Raw genomic sequence first — 18,691 nt, forward strand, 5'->3', positions numbered from 1 at the left:
CCAGGCGGCTGCGCGGTTGGGTCAGCGAGGCCCTCCCAGACCCGCCCTCCGCCTTGTCCGCCCCGCCCCCGGGGCTGCCCTCAGTGACGCCTGATTGCAGTCTGGCCTCGCCGCCTTAGCCCAGGCGGAGCTCCGGGAGCAAAACCGTGGGAAGATTGGAGGGCGTGGGGACCCCTGGTCCGGGCCATGGCCGGCTGTCACGCTCCGGAGGGAGACTGTTGCTCACGGCAATGCGGCGCGCAGGTAGGGGCGGGGCCGCCGGTGCCCTCTATTCCGAGGAGGATGGGCGTCGGTGGGGCGCGGCGCGGGCCGGGAGGGGCTTCGGGCCAGACACGGCCCCTGCGCGCAGCCGCATCGGCTCCTCGTGCAGCTGTCTCTGCTTCCCGGGCTGGGGTTCTCCGCCGGCGGGAGCTGGGCACCAAACGCTGAAAAACGAAGAATAACGGAGAAGAGCGTTGGGCATCCTAAGTGTGTGTTTCAAAACAGCTTATCCTGAAGACAGGCCGAATAGGGGAACGTGAATCCCTGGAGTGGAACTGGAGCTCAAACTGTGCCCTCCAGCTAATCTTCTGCGTCCTGGCGACCAGCACGACGTTTCGTGCGCAGTAGGCACTTGGGAAACGTTCACCGAACTATATCTGTGCCTCAGTAGCCGGCATTTTTCCTCTGCACAGATGCTCTTTGCCTTCCTGGGTTTAGATTGATCATAGGATGATCATAAGAAGGATTCTTATGCAGAAGTCAAAGGACAGTCCACCCTCGGGGTGTGCTTAATTTTTGACTCAGTTCTGCATATCGACAATTTTATGGAAAACCTGCTTGTTAAAAGTGATTAAGACAAATGACCTGGGGTCTAGAGGAGAGCTGGATGAATAAACAGTTATAATGTCTGGAGCACTGCTTAAGAGGCAGGGAAAGGGCACTAAAATCGCTCCCTTATTCCTTATGCTTTCTGTTATTTCTTGGCGGTAAAGGTCACAATTAAAAAGTAGTAAGTAGGATTTGTGCCTGCTAATCCCAAACTCCTAATTTATCCCCTCTCAGAATTATACTTCAATTTTTTAAAAATGTAATAACGTGGGAGATTTTATTGGTAAGTACTTGTCAGCCACTAGCTTGTGTAAATAAGTGACTTTACACAGATGAGCAAAGTCCCTTGTTAGTTTCATTTCTCCTACTTATTATAATTTATTTCTTTATTCCTGTTTTCACTGCCAACCAAAGGTGGTCGCTTGCCTGCCTCTACAAGGTTTAGTTCACTAGCTACTGCAGCTACTGACCTCCAAGACACCCTGAAAGGAACTCAGGGAGGAGATCAGGAGTGAGGCACCCCTTGCTCTGGGAGAAACTGGCAGAGCAGGCCTTCGGACAGATTGTTTCAGGAGAGGATTTTTATGAGCCCAAATTCTTGCATCTTCTCATATCTGGAAAAGTACTAAAATCATTCATGGAGACATCTGCTCCTCGTGGCTAGCAGCAAGCCTCTGGTAAAATGTGTTTGATTGCCCATATCTCCCTTCACTAAAAATCACAAATATACTGACCTCCCACCCTACCTCTCCTGAGCAGTTCCTTGGAGTTGAAATGCTGTCTTCCAGGCTGTAGTCCTCATTTTGCCCCAAATAGAACATAACTCAACTCTCAGGTTATGCATTTTTTTTCAGTTGATGTCACTTTTTAAAAATTATCTCCAAGAGTATTAATTCCTTTAGTTCAGGGATGTTGTCTTGTTCATGGCTGAATTCCCAGAAGTGATTGCTGCATAGTAGGCACTCAAGGAATATTTATGACTAGCTGTCGTAGTTAACTTCTGTCCAGTTAACTTCTCAGCCAGTAGAAAACTTGGAATTCTTTGAAGCCTTCATTTTCTTCTGTTTTCTCACCCAAAGCCCATCCTTTCTTTTTAGCTTCTTAATTATCTTCCAAATCCATCTCCACCATCACTCCCTTACCATTTCATTTTGGAGCTATTTCCACAGCCTCCTTACTGGTCTGGTCTTTTGCTTCCTTGGTCATCACTGTTCAGCCTCTTCTCTCTACTGCCACTGTAGATATGTTTCACAAACAAAATCAGAGGTTCTGTTTAAAACTGCTCAGTGATTATCAGCCATCTATAGCATAAAGTCCAAATCGCTGTGCATGTCATGAAATATCCTTAGAGTCTTTTTCCCTCCCCACTCCATCCCACAGAACCTAATTCCAGTTCCAACTACTCAAGAGTTCTCTCTGACTGAAATGCCCTTTATCCTCTTCACCTACCTGCATACTCCACCATCCATTAAAACTTAGCTCAGCATCCCTTCCTCTGTACAGCCTTTCCCAACTCCTCCCTCCCACCAGTTGCTTCTGCTTCCATAATGCCTGGACCATCTTGTTTGCTTTGTCATTTCACAAATGTTAACTCCTTTGCTAGATTTTGAGCCCTCAAGTGTAAGGGTTTTATTTTACTTGTATTTATTTCTTCAGGGCCTTCAGTAAAAGTTTGTTTAGTGAATGGATAAGACAGCCATACAATAACCCCCCCCAAAAAAAGATATATAGAGCAGTGCTGAGACACAGAGTTTGAGGAAGGAATGATCACTTCCTGCGGAGATGATGAGAAAAGGAATCATAAGTGGAGAGGGTAGGAAGCCTGGCGGAAGGGCTGACAAGCAGGAGTTTGACAGCTAGAGTTGGGATAATTGTAGATCCAGCATGAGCAATAACAGTGCAAAGAGAAAAAGATGTTGTCTTGTGTCGACTTAAAAAAAAAAAAAAGCACAACCTGCAAGCTGAGAATTATGTTTTATTTGGCAGAATTTCTGAGGACTTCAAGCCAGGTAGCTCTGAGGGACTGCTCTGAAGAGGTGAGGGAGGAGTATAGGAGTTTTGCAACACAAACCAGGTAGTTGAAACAGCAAAAGATTACTGCAAGAGAAAATCATATACCTTAAGGAATTAAGTGCTTTTCTAAATATGGGAAGCAGCAGGAGTCTGGGCTCACTGAAATCATCCCTTTGATATGCACTTAGCTATCTAGGGCCAGTGTCCCATGCTTTCCCATCCGGAGTCCCCTTGGGGGTGGCTGCAGTGGCTGAGGGCTTGATGGCAGGCTTCCTATTTCCATCCTGAGTTCCCTGAGGGCTCACTGCTGGGCAGCTGCAAGGTGGTGATGGTTGCAACATCCTTTGTTTACTGATACTGTTAGCGGATAGAGGGACCCCTAAAGTAGGAAGCCCACCAAAGTGTGGATCCTTGCTCACGGATCCTCAACAGAGGCAGAGGAACGAAGTAAACAGCCACTTTATTGCTCAGAAGGGGAAATCACAGGAAAGTGCTTGAGCAGAGAGAAGGAAAGAAAGGTGCTCCAGCAGGGAAAGGAAGCACTGAATGGGGAGCCGGCAGCCAAGGTGGCCCATAGAGACAGCTCAGCCTGGGATTGACTCAGGGGTCTTTTGTTAGAAGGCTCTGCCACTGTTACCTTCATTTTGGTGGTGGTGTTCATTATTTTCTGCTAGAGGCTCCTTCCTTCCTCAGAGCTCAGCCCTGAAACAAAAAGCAATTATAGAGAAACTTCGGTAGGAATGAAGGAAGAGATACTGGGGTATGTCCTTGGATTTTAACGAGCCCGCTGTGGGATAAGAGAAATGTCCTGCTTTTTCATCAGCTAAGGACTTTGTTTCCCTTGTTGTTAATTAGCTAAGGTCAGTAAACCTGCCTAACCTCCTCTGTCAGATCCAGCACCGCCCCCCCAAAACAGAATCTCCAAAGATTCTGTTCAGCCATGAAAGTTTTAAAGGAAAATGGGGGAGTAATCTCAGTTAACCGCTGAGATAGGAGGTCAGAGTCCTTGCCACCCCCCAGTGCCTGCAGGCCTGTCCTAATGTACTGCTTGAGCCTGCTCTTCTGCGACTCAGGGAGGCCTGGGAGACTTCAGCTTTCCTATAAACAAGGGGCAGGGGTGGGGGCACAGGGTCCTGTTCCCTTTCAATGTGGCAGGAAACATTTTTCATTCACACTTGGCTGGCACTCAGCTAGTAGGGGTCAAAGCTAAAGCCAGGTTCCATGTTTTCTGGTTTCTTCTAGTCAGTGCTAAAGTGGTAAGAAGAGCATTTAGGTGTGGGGAAGGTGGGAGGGAGAAAAAGGGCTCTGAGAGGAGGTGGAGTTACATAGAAAACCAGTATGTACGAGAGAAAAAGGAAACAGATGTGCAGAAAGAAACAAAGACTAGAGACAGAGCAAATGCTGACAACTTGGCTGTGCCTGCATCTAGTGTCAGGAAGAATTTTGAAAGCCTGAACGTTGTCTTTGGGCTATCTTTGAGCTATTTTACAGGCCTGTAAATTCTTGTAGAATACTGACAGTGATGCAGATGATAATAATCATAGAAATGCAAGTCGTGTTATGGAGTTCAACTTACTGCTGCCCAGTGGATCTTGTTCAGTTTTTTATTTGTAAATCCAGGATTCCTAATTATTTTTATGTGTGTGTGTATTTTGAATTCCCTTTGGACATAGTCATATCATCTTTTTGGCTCCCTCATTAATTGACAGGTTAAATAATACCTTGGACACATGTTTATTTTATGTTTGTATGAGAGCCCCCAGGAAAACCTCCATCTGAGCCATACATGCCTCTGTGCTGCGTAAATTGAAAGACAAAGTAGGGGAGGGGTTTAGAACACTTGTTGACCATGAACATGTATCTCAGTGACATCCAAGGCTGATTTCCTGAAAATAACTGGATTGAAAAATTGGAAAAATATTGATTCAAAAATTTTTTAGGCTTTAATGTCTGCTCTCCCAATGGAGGCACTGGGGATTGAACCCAGGACCCTGTGCACGCCAGTCACATGCTCGACCACTGAGCTATACCCCTCACCCCCTAGGCCTCAGTGTCTTTAATATACACAAAATACTGTTGTGTTTCTCCTTTACTATATGGAACCTCTGCTCTAAGCTGTTGACAGTAATCCATCTTTAGATATGTCTTTCAGAATTCTTATTCTAAGTGAAAACCTGACCTGACAATAACAGAGAAGTAGTATCATTGACATTCAGGGGAGAACTAAATACGAAATAAATGTTTTCTTTCTAGTCCATTCTCATTAAAATATATATTCTGATTTTTACTTTCTTCCCACTCTGGATAATTTAAATGACTACTTTTTTACTCAGCACATCTCTGTTGGTTCCTGCTGCTAAGTGATTATTTTTCTTGAAATTGTAATTTTGTGGGTTTGAACGACTGAATGAAACTTTATTACAGCAGCTGCCTTATTGTTATTCGTGTAGCATGAAGCTGGCTAATTGCTGTAATACCTCAGTACTGAAAAGACAAAAGGAAGAGGGGAGACCTGTAATAACACACTGTTTTCTTTAATGTTTGTAACCTGCTGTGCAGATTGATGGTTAAGGATTGGAAAACTGCAGGAGTCTTCTCATTAGCTGTACTTTAATATGTAATTAAAATATTTCATTTATATCCCTAAAAAAGGAAATAGCAAATTATACAGGGCATAGGTAATTTTGGCTAGATTTCATAAGGATGGATGCAAGAAAAACCAACATAGCCTTATTATTAATTTTAATTCAGGAATTTTTAACTCCTTAAAATGAGAGGGAAACAAATATTGACTATGTCACCCATTATACTACATGTTTTATATCTATTATATCTCCTTTCAATCCTCATAATGTTCCCATTTTATGGGTAAGTAAACTGAGGCCAAAAGTCAGGTAAGCAATAAATGGTGTTATATGGATTTGACTTTATGTCCCTTAACTCCTAAGCCTAATCAGAACTTTTTTTTTAAAGTTCCCATGTTCTTAATTTCAAGCCTACTCCATCAAATTATCATTCATAATACTAAAAAATATGTATGTAAAATATTACGTGAATTTAGAAAAAGATCGTAATTCCAGAAATCCAATCAAGTAGCTGAAATTTCAGTTTTCAATAATAATCCCTCTTTGAACTCAAAGATGTGTTTTCCCCTTTACCCAGTGCCAAGATTTATACAGGCAGATCTGCTTGCTCTGCTTTTCTGCACAGTGCATCTATTTCTTGTTCCCTTTTACCTGGCGGGTGTGGTCCCTTGGGGTTTCATGTGTCTGTAGGGATTTTTCTATTAGATGCCCCATTTTGAGCACACTCTAGATTTTATCTTGTGTTTCTAATGACTTGCATAGCAATCAAAATTGAAGCTCAAGGTCACCAGCAGTTTGCAAATACCTTCAGGGAAACTATGGCTTTGGAGCTCACTTCCCTCCCAGGTAGAACTCACTCTCATTTCTTTTATGGCCCCTGTGAAACCGTATTTTCTTGCCAGCTCAGCAATTTCTCTTGAAATATTTTTAAAATAATTTATTCAGCATTTTTGGTTGTTTTCGAGGTAAGGGTTGTCTATCATACGGCCAAAAAAGGAATTCATTGTATTTCTTAGTGTTTTTGTTTTCATTCATGTTAGCTTTAAAAAAGAAGAAGAAAGGCTTTGTTTCATTTTTTTTTCCTAAAGAAGTAATCATTAGACTTACATAAAAGTAAGGCTCTTAATTGCTACTAGATTTATTGTTCTAAACATTTCGCCAGCTATACAAACACGGAATCACGTTGTAAATCTGTAACTAATGTTATATGTCAATTATACATTGGTATGTATAAATAAATAGGGCTCAATGTTACCCCAACATAGATCTTTATAGAATTGGGCCTAGAAAAATTAATTACGGTTGTTTCTGAGTGCTTTTTAATGTTATTTTCTTGACTTTATATTCTATACTGAGTATATATTGCTTTCATAATAAGAGAAAACAATACAATTACTATGGGAAAAGGCAGTATTTTTAGAATAGAAATAAAATTGAACCAACACACAGAAAATAAACAAATAACTATCACTGTATATCATGCATATCGTATGTTAATTGAATAAGATGTCTCGTGTAAAGAAATTTTCTGGACAGAATGAAGCATGTTCCCTTTAGCACCAGATTCCATTTTATTTCAGCCATTTCAGTGGACATTTTGTAATATAATCTGGGCATTTCTCCACCTTGTTCTTGCAACCTGTTCCATAGTATTGGGCTGTATGGCCTTTACCTGAGTAATTCCATGTTGCCAAATAATACAGTAGATCCACTTTCCAAACATTAAAAACAAAGTATATTTGGCAATAATTTTCTCCCTCTTGGTACATCCCTTCTATGGTATATTTTCTTGAACGTCCTTAAATTAGTTTTTTAATAGAGATGTCAACTAGAATAGTCAGATGATAAAATGTCCATTTTAGAAATCATTTTCTTCTTTTTAAGGACAAGGAGCATCCAAGATACCTGATTCCAGAGCTTTGCAAACAGTTTTACCACTTGGGCTGGGTCACTGGGACTGGAGGAGGAATTAGCCTGAAGCATGGGTAAGTTTCTGGCTGATTTCATTTTGGGGAATTCTCCATATAAGTAGGCCACAGAGAGGCCATGTGTACTAAGTCCAAAGAACAACTGATCAGTTTTATGACACTGAAGGTATTTAGTTTCTAAATCCAGAAATAGATATTTGCATAACTGAATAGAGTAAGGATACAGATATTGCAGATATAATAAATATATAAGGATTTAAGAACCACAATTTCTAATCAGAATTATTTGGTCCTCAGTCCTTGGGGTACCAAAATTAAAAAACATGCTGCCAGGTATGTTCACATGTCTGGAACCATGAAAGGCCCCCTCTGGGTAGACAGGACTCGTTTCAAAGGATCAGATACATATGTTAAAGTCACCTAGGTACAGATTACAAACCATCCAAAATCCTAAAAATTACATTTTATTGAATCAAGAAAAAGACAATATTATGCCTTTCTAAATGCGTATACCATTGTTAATGGACATAGCCCCGGCTGGCCCATGTTGCTCACAGGACAAAACCAGAGATGTTAGACTTGAAACAGAAGGAATGAACAGTATTTAATTAGTTGTTAGACTTATTCAGTGTCTTTCCTTTAAGAGGATGAAGAAATAAGTAACCTACTAACAATGAAAATAGAGGTTGTGGCATCTCATTCTCTCAAGTGTTTCTGGAACAAGATTAATATTTTTCCTCCTCACATTTTTTAGAGATGTTATTGTCTGGAGGCAGAATGTTAAACTGAGTAACTCGATTTATTTCTTTATCCTAATTCACTTTCTTTAACAAAATTGGATTACTGCAATATTTATGTAATATTGAATATACAAAGTAACGCCCCCAAGGAGGCTGCGTTGTGTAGAAAGGAATGGAGTGTAAAATATAATCAGAACATCTTGAACAAAAAGGATTTTATGGCACACCGCAAGATGATGCCATTGAAATTTCATCTGCTTCAAATTATTGAGGAACTCATGAATATTGATTAAACTGTGGGAAGCAACAGGAGGGGCCTCAGTCAACAAATGTCAGTTACATGTGTAGGGAGGCACTCAGTCTGGAAAGTTCCACGTGGTACATCACACATACATCCATCACATGCGTCCTCTGTTACCATCAACCCAGTGCTCATGTGTCAGCATTTTGCAGGTTTTCAGATTATTTTCCCAAAGCGTTCAAATTGATGTGTTCACAGCAAAAGTCCTGTGATAACATTTGTTGTTGCTGTTTCATTTATTCATTTAGGAGTTGAGTCCTAGTAATTTGGTTTCTCTGCTGTATTTATGATAAACCATATTCTAAACATTGCCTTTAGTTAACTGCTTTTTATTTGCATATGCAGAAATAGTTTGTATTTGTACAAAACAGAGCCTAGATAACCTAAATGGCTCTTTAAAGAAACAGCTAAGAAAAATAGAATGCAGGTAAGGAGCCACTGCAGATCTCAAGAGGGAATTTTTTTGATCATAAAGACACAAAAGACTATGTTCCTTATAGAACTAAAATTCATTGTAGAATTAACATGTTGAACGATGCACTAAAATTGTGTGTGATCACCCTAAAACACTCATTGGCACATTTTAAAATTAAATGGCTTTATTGCACGACAATCAGTTTGCAGGGAAGTTATGCATCATATTTGTAAAATGTTTTTTCCTTAGATTCTTAATTGGTGAGGAGCTCCTCCTGGAGGTCACAGGTGAAAACAGCCACAATTTTATGGCACTGCATTTGGAATATTACTAAATCTGTGCTTTACAGAGTAAAATGGGTAATGTGTAATAAAATGTTGAACTTTCTCCCTAATATTTAAATGACTTCATAGACCCATATCAATAACTTTAGCAGCAATAATTATTCTCATGTTAGTGAAAGTTTGGTTTTCTTTATCTGACACTTAGAGCAAATAAGTTTGGAATCAAGTACAAACCCAATAGATGATGTTTCCAGGATAATACTGACAATAAGCTCTTCGGGGAATATGAAATTATTTACCAGTGCCGAGGCTTGGCTGATACCAGTTCAGCTTATGCTGTTGGTTTATGGTGCCTAAAGATGTATACAATAAAAGACAGCTTAAGACACATATGAGAGGTAAATCAAAAGGAAGCAGTGGAGGACCAAGAAAATAACAGTGATCAAGGCAATTCCAGGATTCTCAGCAGCCATTGTGTTTAAGTTGGGTTCCTACCATTCACATTTAGCATTTCCTGTTTTCACAGTGTAATATTGTTACGGGTCAGAGACACTAGTCCTGATTATGCTGTTAGAATTAAAATTAATAAATCCATATTGTATACAATACATGAGGTATAGTAAGATTTAAAGGATTTTGTTAAGTACAATTGTAAATAAAAATAGAAGCAACTGTATGTAGACGTATTATGAACCCTTGGGTTTTGCCCCTCTGCTTACCACATAGTGAAAGAGCAGGGATTGCAGAGAAAATAAATTCCAAAACTTAATGCCTTGAAATTCAAAATGCTTTTTGTTTATGGCTTACAGCGCCAAGTAAATACTTCACCTTAGTCTTTGGCGTGTTTCCCTCCTAAAATAAAAGCTCTGTCATCTTTCTGTTTTTATCCAGGTATCTCTTTTTTTGTACGTGTGAATATATTTTTTCCAAAACCCATTTAGCTAATCTTCTAATTACTCAAGTTTGATCAAAGTCTAAACTGATTTCCATTATTACTGCCATTACAAAGGCAGTAATAAAAACAGATTTAGCATACCAAATCACTTGAACAAACAGAACAGAAACCCTGCATTTTCCCACTTTGACGATGGAGTTTATTTACCAGCAGACTGTTTTGAACTTTATTTGGGTCTGTTCCCAGGACTGCATAAATTTCTCCGCACATGAGAAGACCTGCGCATCCACTTACCAGTGGAGGTGATTGGACTCCACACCACACATAATTCTGGAACCTCTTTCCTGTTAAGCAAGGACTAAAGATCTGGATGCCTAGTATCCAAATCTGTGAGGGGCCCTTTTTAATGGCGTGACCCCTAAGCATCCCCACGAGTTCCAGAGGAAGGCCACTTTATGGTTTTCTTATGCTCTAAAGCAGTAGCTACTTTGTGAAAACGAATGCTTGAACCTGGCTCACTCTGCTTTGGATTTCACTGTATTATTATCGGATATCTATTTCCTAGACCTTAATTTACGAGTTAACCCTTAAAGGAACTTTCTTATGTTTTTGTCAGTTCCAAGTCCGTAGGTTCATTATTAACCCCAGCTTGGACAGCTGGATGCAGTGCAGGCAGTCATCCTCATTTTTACCAGGAAGCGGTTAATATTTACTCAGTGTCCCCACGTCCATGCCTCAGTGGCAGAAGCTGGATCGTGCAGGGGCTGGTGTTTCCTTCATTGGCATTATGTGGCAGCTCTTCAACACCCTCTGGCAGCAACTGAAACTGAGGAGTGAGCCATACGACCTTTGTTGAGGGTGGAGAGAATTTAGAGAAGATTTTGAAATTATTTTCCAAATCAAACTCGAAAGCACCTTGTGGTAAATGGTGTTGCTAGAGCATGTGTCTCCCTTAGCGCAACATGCTGTGTAACGGAGAGGTCTCCAGTTGTAGCCACGCATCTTATATTTTTATCTTCTTGCCGTTGTTTTAGCTTTGTTATCACATATTTTCACAAGAAAAAAGTGTTCTTCAATTAGGAAGCATGCTCTTACACCCAAAAAGTAGCCCAGTGTTAATGCTGTAATTTAACAAACTGTCCAGCAGAGGTCTCTGAACTTCATGTTTTACAATAGGCATTTCCAAACAGTAAAATTAAACCTGATTCCTTATGAGACAGAGATCTACTACTCCTGGTGAGCATATTTTCCCCTGACTGGATTTTAGAATAAGTGTGTTCCATGTACAGTAGGATAAACCACTTATTCATGCTTAAAGATGCTAAAGACATGTGTTTTCAGATTTTGATTTCCCCTAACCAGACAAAAGCCTGGTTACCACTGATTTTGCACCATAAAAAGAAATAAAGAAGTATATATAAAAATACAGAAGACAAAAGCAGCTATCAGCATTAAACTGTGTCACCAGCATTATAAAGACATTAATTTGGTAATCTTCCTATGCAGCTATACCGTTAATGAAATAAAGCAGCTCTTTGTGTGACTTGATTAAATAAGATCATTGATGATTGGACTGCAGGGATACACTTTTCATTGTGCAAAAGCAGAACATTAGAGTTAAATGTATACCAATTTCTGTATTTTGTGTTACCAGCAATGAAATCTACATTGCTCCTTCAGGAGTGCAAAAGGAACGGATTCAGGTATGGTAAAGGGGTCCTGCTACAACTCAGACGTCTCTTCTTCTCTACTTGATTACTGTTGTTTTGAAATAGAATTAACATTAAAAGAAATGTTAGTTTTGAAGGGGGGTCACATTGTGATAATTTTAATAACTAATCAATACACATTTAAGTAAATTATTTTAAGGTGGTAAGGATCCTACATGCAACTAGTTGTTTTGAATTCTCATTCAGCCTCTAGAGGGCAAAAGTGAACAGAGCAATCTTAAATCATAATAAAAAATGATTATAACTTTGCAGCATTGTAACACCATATTTATTAGGCTAATAGGGTAATCAGATTGGTGGTCTCAAATGGGCCAAATGGATTCACATTAATAGTAGTGAAGCTCTTTCAATTTAAAATTGTAAAACTTCATTTCAGAATTTTGAGGAGACCCATTCTGTATTAATGCTAGAATAATATCCAGAATCTAGTTAAAATAATCACGTAATACTTACAAGGTGTAGTATTTCATTAATAAAACATTTATATTGTAGTTTGTAATAAACCATAGCAAATGAAAGGTGCAAGTCAGAAATGTGTATGTATCGCTAGGAAAAACTCTGTGGCTCTGCATAATTCCTTAGAACTTTAAAAATCATGTACCTTATCGAGATTAACATTTCTGAATACCAGTTAAGTTTCTTGAGGGATAAGAAAATTTTACTCTATATTTTTCTTCTTATATTATGAAATGTGAAAAAAATTATAACACTCATCTTAGAATGATGATTATATAGTGTCTCTGAAATACAGTTGTGAAATTAGAGGGCAAAGTTGAGAAGCTAAATTGATGACGTATCAGCATCATTACATGAATATTAAATTTTCCATATCAATTTTTTCTTCAAATTCTAAAGGTCAGTTTTTTTTAACTCCTGATAATATTTTTATTAGTAGAAAATATTTTTTATTTCTAAAAAAAGGCTAAAATTTTTGAGAGAGAAACTATAATTATATGAATATTTAAAATGTGTGTTAAACATGTATATATATTTTAGCATTGCAGATGTGTATATACTATGTGTATATCTGTATACAAGAAAGGGGACATTTCTCATGGATACTGTATAAGCCTTCTTTTTTTCTTTTTCTCCCTCTAAATAGCCTGAAGACATGTTTGTTTGTGATATCAATGAACAGGACATAAGTGGACCCCCGCCATGTAAGAATCTAAAAAAAAGCCAGTGTACTCCTCTTTTCATGAACGCATACACAATGAGAGGTAGGCAGAAAACGTAGTCAGCATAAAGAATATTTGCAGAGTAGGCTCCCCTAAATCGCATCAATTATTATTGTAGTTAACACTTCTTGAATACCTACTGTGTGCAAGAGCTTTAAATACGTTAACTCATTTAGTCCTCACGTCAGCCTGTGGGGAAGGCCCATTATTACTTCATTTAATATATGAGAGGACAGAGGCTCTGGGAGGATCTTCCCAAAATAAACAGTTAGTGAGTACTGGGGCCAGAGTTCCAACCTAGATCAGTATGACTCCACCAGATTGTTGAATTAACTGATTGTTACATTACAATCCAATTGCTGCTCTTAGTTTAGAGCTACACCTCTGGGAACCTGTACTAGAAGTTAATCAAAATACAAATGAGGGAGAATCATGGCCTTTTCTTCACTTCAGTGGGAGTGGTCCTCTCTTTTTTAGAAAAATTTACTGTACAATAACAATTAGGACTCATTTAATTCCCAGAAATTGCGGTAGAAAACCAGCCCGGAAAGGCTGAATGTTGAGGACAATGTAAAAATAGGAAAGTATGACGGACGCACTGGCTGACCCACAGCACTGAGGTCATTCAGACCGTGCTTTAATGTAGCCCGGGAATAGGATCAATTGAGTAAATAAATAATCCCGCTGTGTTCTGTTCTCGGACCTTATCAGCTACTCCTGAAAGGATCAAACTTCAGCAACAGACTCTAACAGCATGGACAATCTCTCCTAGCAAAAAGCTAAATAAACTTCCAGTTGCAAAAATGGCCATTACTGAGTTTTATAGCATACAGATTCTTTTTTAGGTAAATCCATTGCCTCTGTGTCTTAAAATCGCTACCATTCCTTATGCTACCGAGGTGTGGCCTATGCTATGAAGCCTCCCTTGGTGATAAAGGGTCAGACTGAACTGGGTTCAAATCCAAGTTCTGCAGCACTGTCTGTGAACCATGGACAAGTTACTTAAACATCTCTGAGCTTCCATGTCCTTGAGCATTAAATGGGGGAGATGGTTGTTGTGATGATACGAAGAGGTAACATCCATAAAGGGCATTTGCCCAGTGCCTGGCACATAGGGGTCCCTAATTCAGTGGTAATAGTATTATGAATATGATCTCCATGATTGTTATAGCTGTACTTCAGACCATCTAAATGCTATTTCTCAAGAATGTATAACATATTGTGCATTGCCCCGATACTGGATAAAGTGTGTGTGTGTGTGTTGTTTTTTTATTATTTCATGCCAAGAAAAACAAATCTATAACCATATAAAAGTATGTGTGTGTGTGTATGTGTGTATATATAGGTTTTTTTTTTTGAAAGGTGTAATTTAGTTTTCACTGAGCATGTGACTTTACTCTTCCTCCTTCAGGAGCAGGTGCTGTGATTCATACCCACTCTAAGGCTGCGGTCATGGCCACCCTTCTTTTCCCAGGAAGGGAGTTTAAAATTACACATCAAGAGATGATAAAAGGAATAAAGAAATGTACCTCAGGAGGGTACTACAGGTATTTTCCCCTATTTTTTGGTTAAATAATTTGGAAAGTATTTTTCCTTCTTTTGATAAATAGGATACTGATCTTTTCATGTCTTTCATGAGACATTGTGGGTCTGTGTTAAATAGCACCCTACGTAATGTTACACTTCCAGAAATATTCTCAGTGACACGAATCAGATGCCCACCCTCCTTCCCTCCATCCCCACCCCAGCCTTGGTAAATTATTGCCAACGTGAATAATGAAATGTTCGTCCGAGTAAAATGAAAAACCCTTAGCTGAGATTTCCGTAGAGATGGGAAGATTGTGTTCCTATATTGAAGAACCCCAGGAGCAACGTCTCCTCGCCTTCACTTTGTCTTCAGGAAGTTTCAGTTCTGACTAAAGTTTATACTTCGTGCTGATTTAATGTAGTATTGCTGGAATATTTTCATTTTTTAAAAAATTTTTAATTATTTTAACTAAGTAGATCTCTATACTTGTATAATTTTTCAGTGTAGAAAGTGGCGCAGATAGGATAGAACAGGGGCCTTCTAGATAAAAATCAGCTAAGTCCGCCAGCCGGCGCAAAACGTAGCCAGTATTCATCAATCTAAAATACAGTGACATGAAGAAACACGTTCCTGGTGACCAGGTACAAGCTCAGCATTGCGTTTGAATATACTGGCATTCTTGTTCACCACCAATTTCCGAAAGGGCCTGAATCTGCTTTGCCTTGATTAGAGGAAAAGGGTGCCAGTTTTTCTCAAGTGTCCTTAGGTTACTGTTACTGCATGTAATAGAATGTACGTGTCTGCACTAGTGTGCTGGGAAGTTAATTTGATTTGATTTTAGTTAATATTTATTGAGTGCCTAAAGCATTCCTCCACGCCAGGAAACACCTGGTTACAAAAGTTAAATATTTAAATTATGGAAGTGTACACGCTAAAGAAGGCAGGGCTGCATACTGCCTTTTCCATACCTGGGTCTTTGAAGCAGAGGCATTATGTGTGCTGTCAATTTCATCAGCATTTGATTGCTTTGGTGAAGAAACAAATATGAGTTCAAAGAACATATGGAAAGATGGGGAGAGGAAGAGAACATAATAGAAAGCCTTCAGAATTTTGTAGAAAAAAAGAATAACGCAGTGAATGAAAACGAAAAGATGCCATTTGTTATGCATAATATACATATTATATATTAATTTGAATATTTCAGAATTTAAAGGGTACATAGTTTTTCAAGTTGTTTTTGCAATTCTTTTTGAGCCTGGCTGGGAAATCAGTAACAGGGTCATTTTCACAGCTCAGAGGCAGCAATATTTCACCAGTATTTGGGGAGTAATCCTAAGATCCAGTCAAAAGAAGGGGCAATAAAAGCTGGATGAAGTAAGAGAGGATGGACTTTTTTACATTTTCTTCTCCACTTTAAAAATTTTTAAGTCCATGTTACAAAAAAAAAAAACTTTGAAATGCCTAGTTCTTATCAGAGGAGGTTACCGTAGTTAAATACGTATCCTACCTTTTGGAAGCAACATGCCTGTGGGAGAGTGAAAAGAACGCTGTTTGATGGTCAGAGGACAAGCCTGGCTCTGTTCCTGTAAAATGGGTAGATTGGGTTGGATTAGCTTTCAGGTCTTACTTTGCTATGGCTTTATTTTGCACCTGGAGATATTTCAGGCTGTTTGGTATATGCATAAGTTTGTGGTTCTCCTGGCCAGTATTAGGAAAGATTTGGGACTAGCAGTTTATTCCTTCCATATTTAAGGATATTGTATAATTACCTCTGTTGTACTTCAGTGAGATAATGGGCAACCTCACACTGTTACTGATAATGGTTGGCCAAGTTATTTATCACATGAAAGCTCCCTAGCCTATACTTGCCCTAAAGTAGTCATTTCTGACAATATACAGCTAGAACTTTTTTTGGTTAAGTTTAGCCATTACAGAGGTAGTGAAAAAACAAATGTTAACTTTAACAAGGCAAGGGAAATTCATGTAAAAAGGAAAACATATCTGAGTTTTGGTTGATTATAAATGACCTCAGAAATAGACTTAATTTTACCAGTAACTAAGTTATTTGCTTAAATATTGTTCCATAAACAAAATGGAAAATGCATATATTCTGATTTCATCACATGTAACTTACTAAAAATGAGGTAAAAGAAGTTCTAATGTCACAGATTTAAGAACATTCTGAAAATATTATCATACTTTAATAGTTAGTGCCAGGAGTTTTTTGTTATCCCAGGGCCACAAACTGCACCTTAATTTATTTATTTGCTTATCCAAGACACTTTCAGATCCTGCAGAGATAGAATGAAATGATTTTGTATCATTGGGAAGTTCCTGCTTTAATAAGTAGTTCAATTGTTAATCCTTCCTACACTTCTGAGATTTATCATTTCTCATCTCCTGTTGGAAATACCATGATTCTCTGTGCTTCAAGGAAATACTTGTATGATCTTGATAATTCCTTTGTCAGATTTTGGTATCCTGTACAAATTTCTGCCACTTAGGATTAGAACGAGTCCTGCCAAATTCGCAGTGTCTTTTGATACAGATGTTTATGCAAGATATACAGAACAACATGCGTCATCCTGTTCATAACTCGGAGTAGCCTTTCAGATATAAAGAGACTGTCTAACCGGTTACTTGAAAAAAATATACATTTTTATATATGAATACCTTTGTTTGATTTAAAAAGGAAAACAAACAGCTTGGTCTGTCTTACAGATACGATGATACATTAGTAGTACCCATTATTGAGAATACACCTGAGGAGAAAGACCTCAAAGAGCGAATGGCTCGGGCAATGAATGAATACCCAGACTCCTGTGCGGTGCTGGTCAGACGGCATGGAGTCTACGTCTGGGGAGAGACTTGGGAGAAGGCTAAAACCATGTAAGTGGGAACCAGAGAGCATCGGGGACAAGTCACCACACTCTAAATGTAGAAGAGAACCAAGAATGTTTTATGATTTAAAATGAAGTATGATATTTTGTGTGTGTTACTGGTCAAATTGGTTTAAGTTCAGCTTATCATTATTATTTCTAGGTTTTTATTTGTATTATGTATTCTTCTGTTAAATGTTTTTTGGATGAGCTGTTTTTGGCAAGGCACTGTGCTCCTTGATACAAAGGAGATACAGATCTCGTTCTCCAAGTTGAAGGCTTGAATAAAGCTGACCCAAGTTCTATAATGATTTGCTACGTTTATTTTAAAAAGTGACACATAGTAAAAAATTTAAATTTATGTAAGTAGGGTATTTTAAACTCCCTTTTATTTCCTGAGAAGTATATAATATGGTGGCATGATTCAATATGATTCCATGTTTTAATAATGTTGAAGACAATATAAGAAAAACTTTGCCTAGAATTGAGAAAAATAAAAAATCTGCTAGGAACAGGGCTAACCTGATGCAGAAGAAAAATGTGATTATTACGATTAGAGAACTCTGTTCCACTAAACTCTTAGTTCTCTTTGCTTTTTCTTTTCCAGGTGTGAATGTTATGACTACTTGTTTGATGTCGCTGTGTCAATGAAGAAAATAGGGCTGGATCCTTCACAGCTTCCAGTTGGAGAAAATGGAATTGTATAAGCCAAGTAGAAGTTTGATTATATACAGAGACAAAGCTTATCTTAATTATTACTTAAATGGCATGACTATTTTTTTTAATGAATTGAAAATTTCCATGCAGTTTTTTATTTGTCATTAAATACTGCAGGTCTTCTGATACTGGATGGTATTGGCTTATATTCTTATCCTTTCAAATGACAATGTAAGAGTATAAAAATTTTATAATGAATTTTTAGTCTTATTTCTGAATCCCTTAATAGCAAAATATTCTTCTTTAATTTTTTTGTATATACTCCCAGAGAATTCCTCTTTCTCTTTCAAGTTGTTGAAAATAGTAGAATTCCCTGGAAAGTTTCCACTTAATTACAGAATGAGCATTTTCTTGTCTTAATGTTGGTGTCATAAATTGACATGAAAAGTGAAGGCCTTAATGTATATCCCTTAATGCCGATGCCACAACAGTTTTATAGATCTCCCCTATATGCTGCAGTGCTTCCCTGTATTGTAACATAGCATACTCATGTTATATTGGGGTCAGTTGTGAATTCAAATTAGGTACCATTAACTCAAACTCTCCTAAGTCAAATAAACCCTGACCAAACCAGTGATATAATCAGAAAGTGCTTTTTTTTTTTTTTTAATGTAGCCAAAAGCAACATCCTCTTCATCCTAAGGTTTTATTTGGCTAATGCTTTTATTTAATTGGGAGAGAAAATAAT

At 38.4% G+C, this 18,691-nt stretch overlaps 1 protein-coding gene across 1 annotated transcript; it reads left to right on the forward strand.

Annotated features, from left to right (window-relative positions):
* Positions 1–10: 10 nt before the first annotated feature.
* APIP (APAF1 interacting protein) lies at positions 11–18,131 on the forward strand. The gene is made up of 7 exons (XM_010964688.3): positions 11–243; positions 7,293–7,393; positions 11,626–11,674; positions 12,804–12,921; positions 14,291–14,426; positions 17,129–17,296; positions 17,894–18,131. Exons 1-7 carry the CDS (start codon positions 187–189, stop codon positions 17,991–17,993), a joined length of 729 nt encoding a protein of 242 aa, XP_010962990.1. The 5' UTR covers positions 11–186; the 3' UTR covers positions 17,994–18,131.
* The last annotated feature ends 560 nt before the right edge of the window (positions 18,132–18,691 follow it).

Source organism: Camelus bactrianus, chromosome 10, assembly GCF_048773025.1.
Source record: "Camelus bactrianus isolate YW-2024 breed Bactrian camel chromosome 10, ASM4877302v1, whole genome shotgun sequence".
NCBI lineage: Eukaryota > Metazoa > Chordata > Mammalia > Artiodactyla > Camelidae > Camelus > Camelus bactrianus.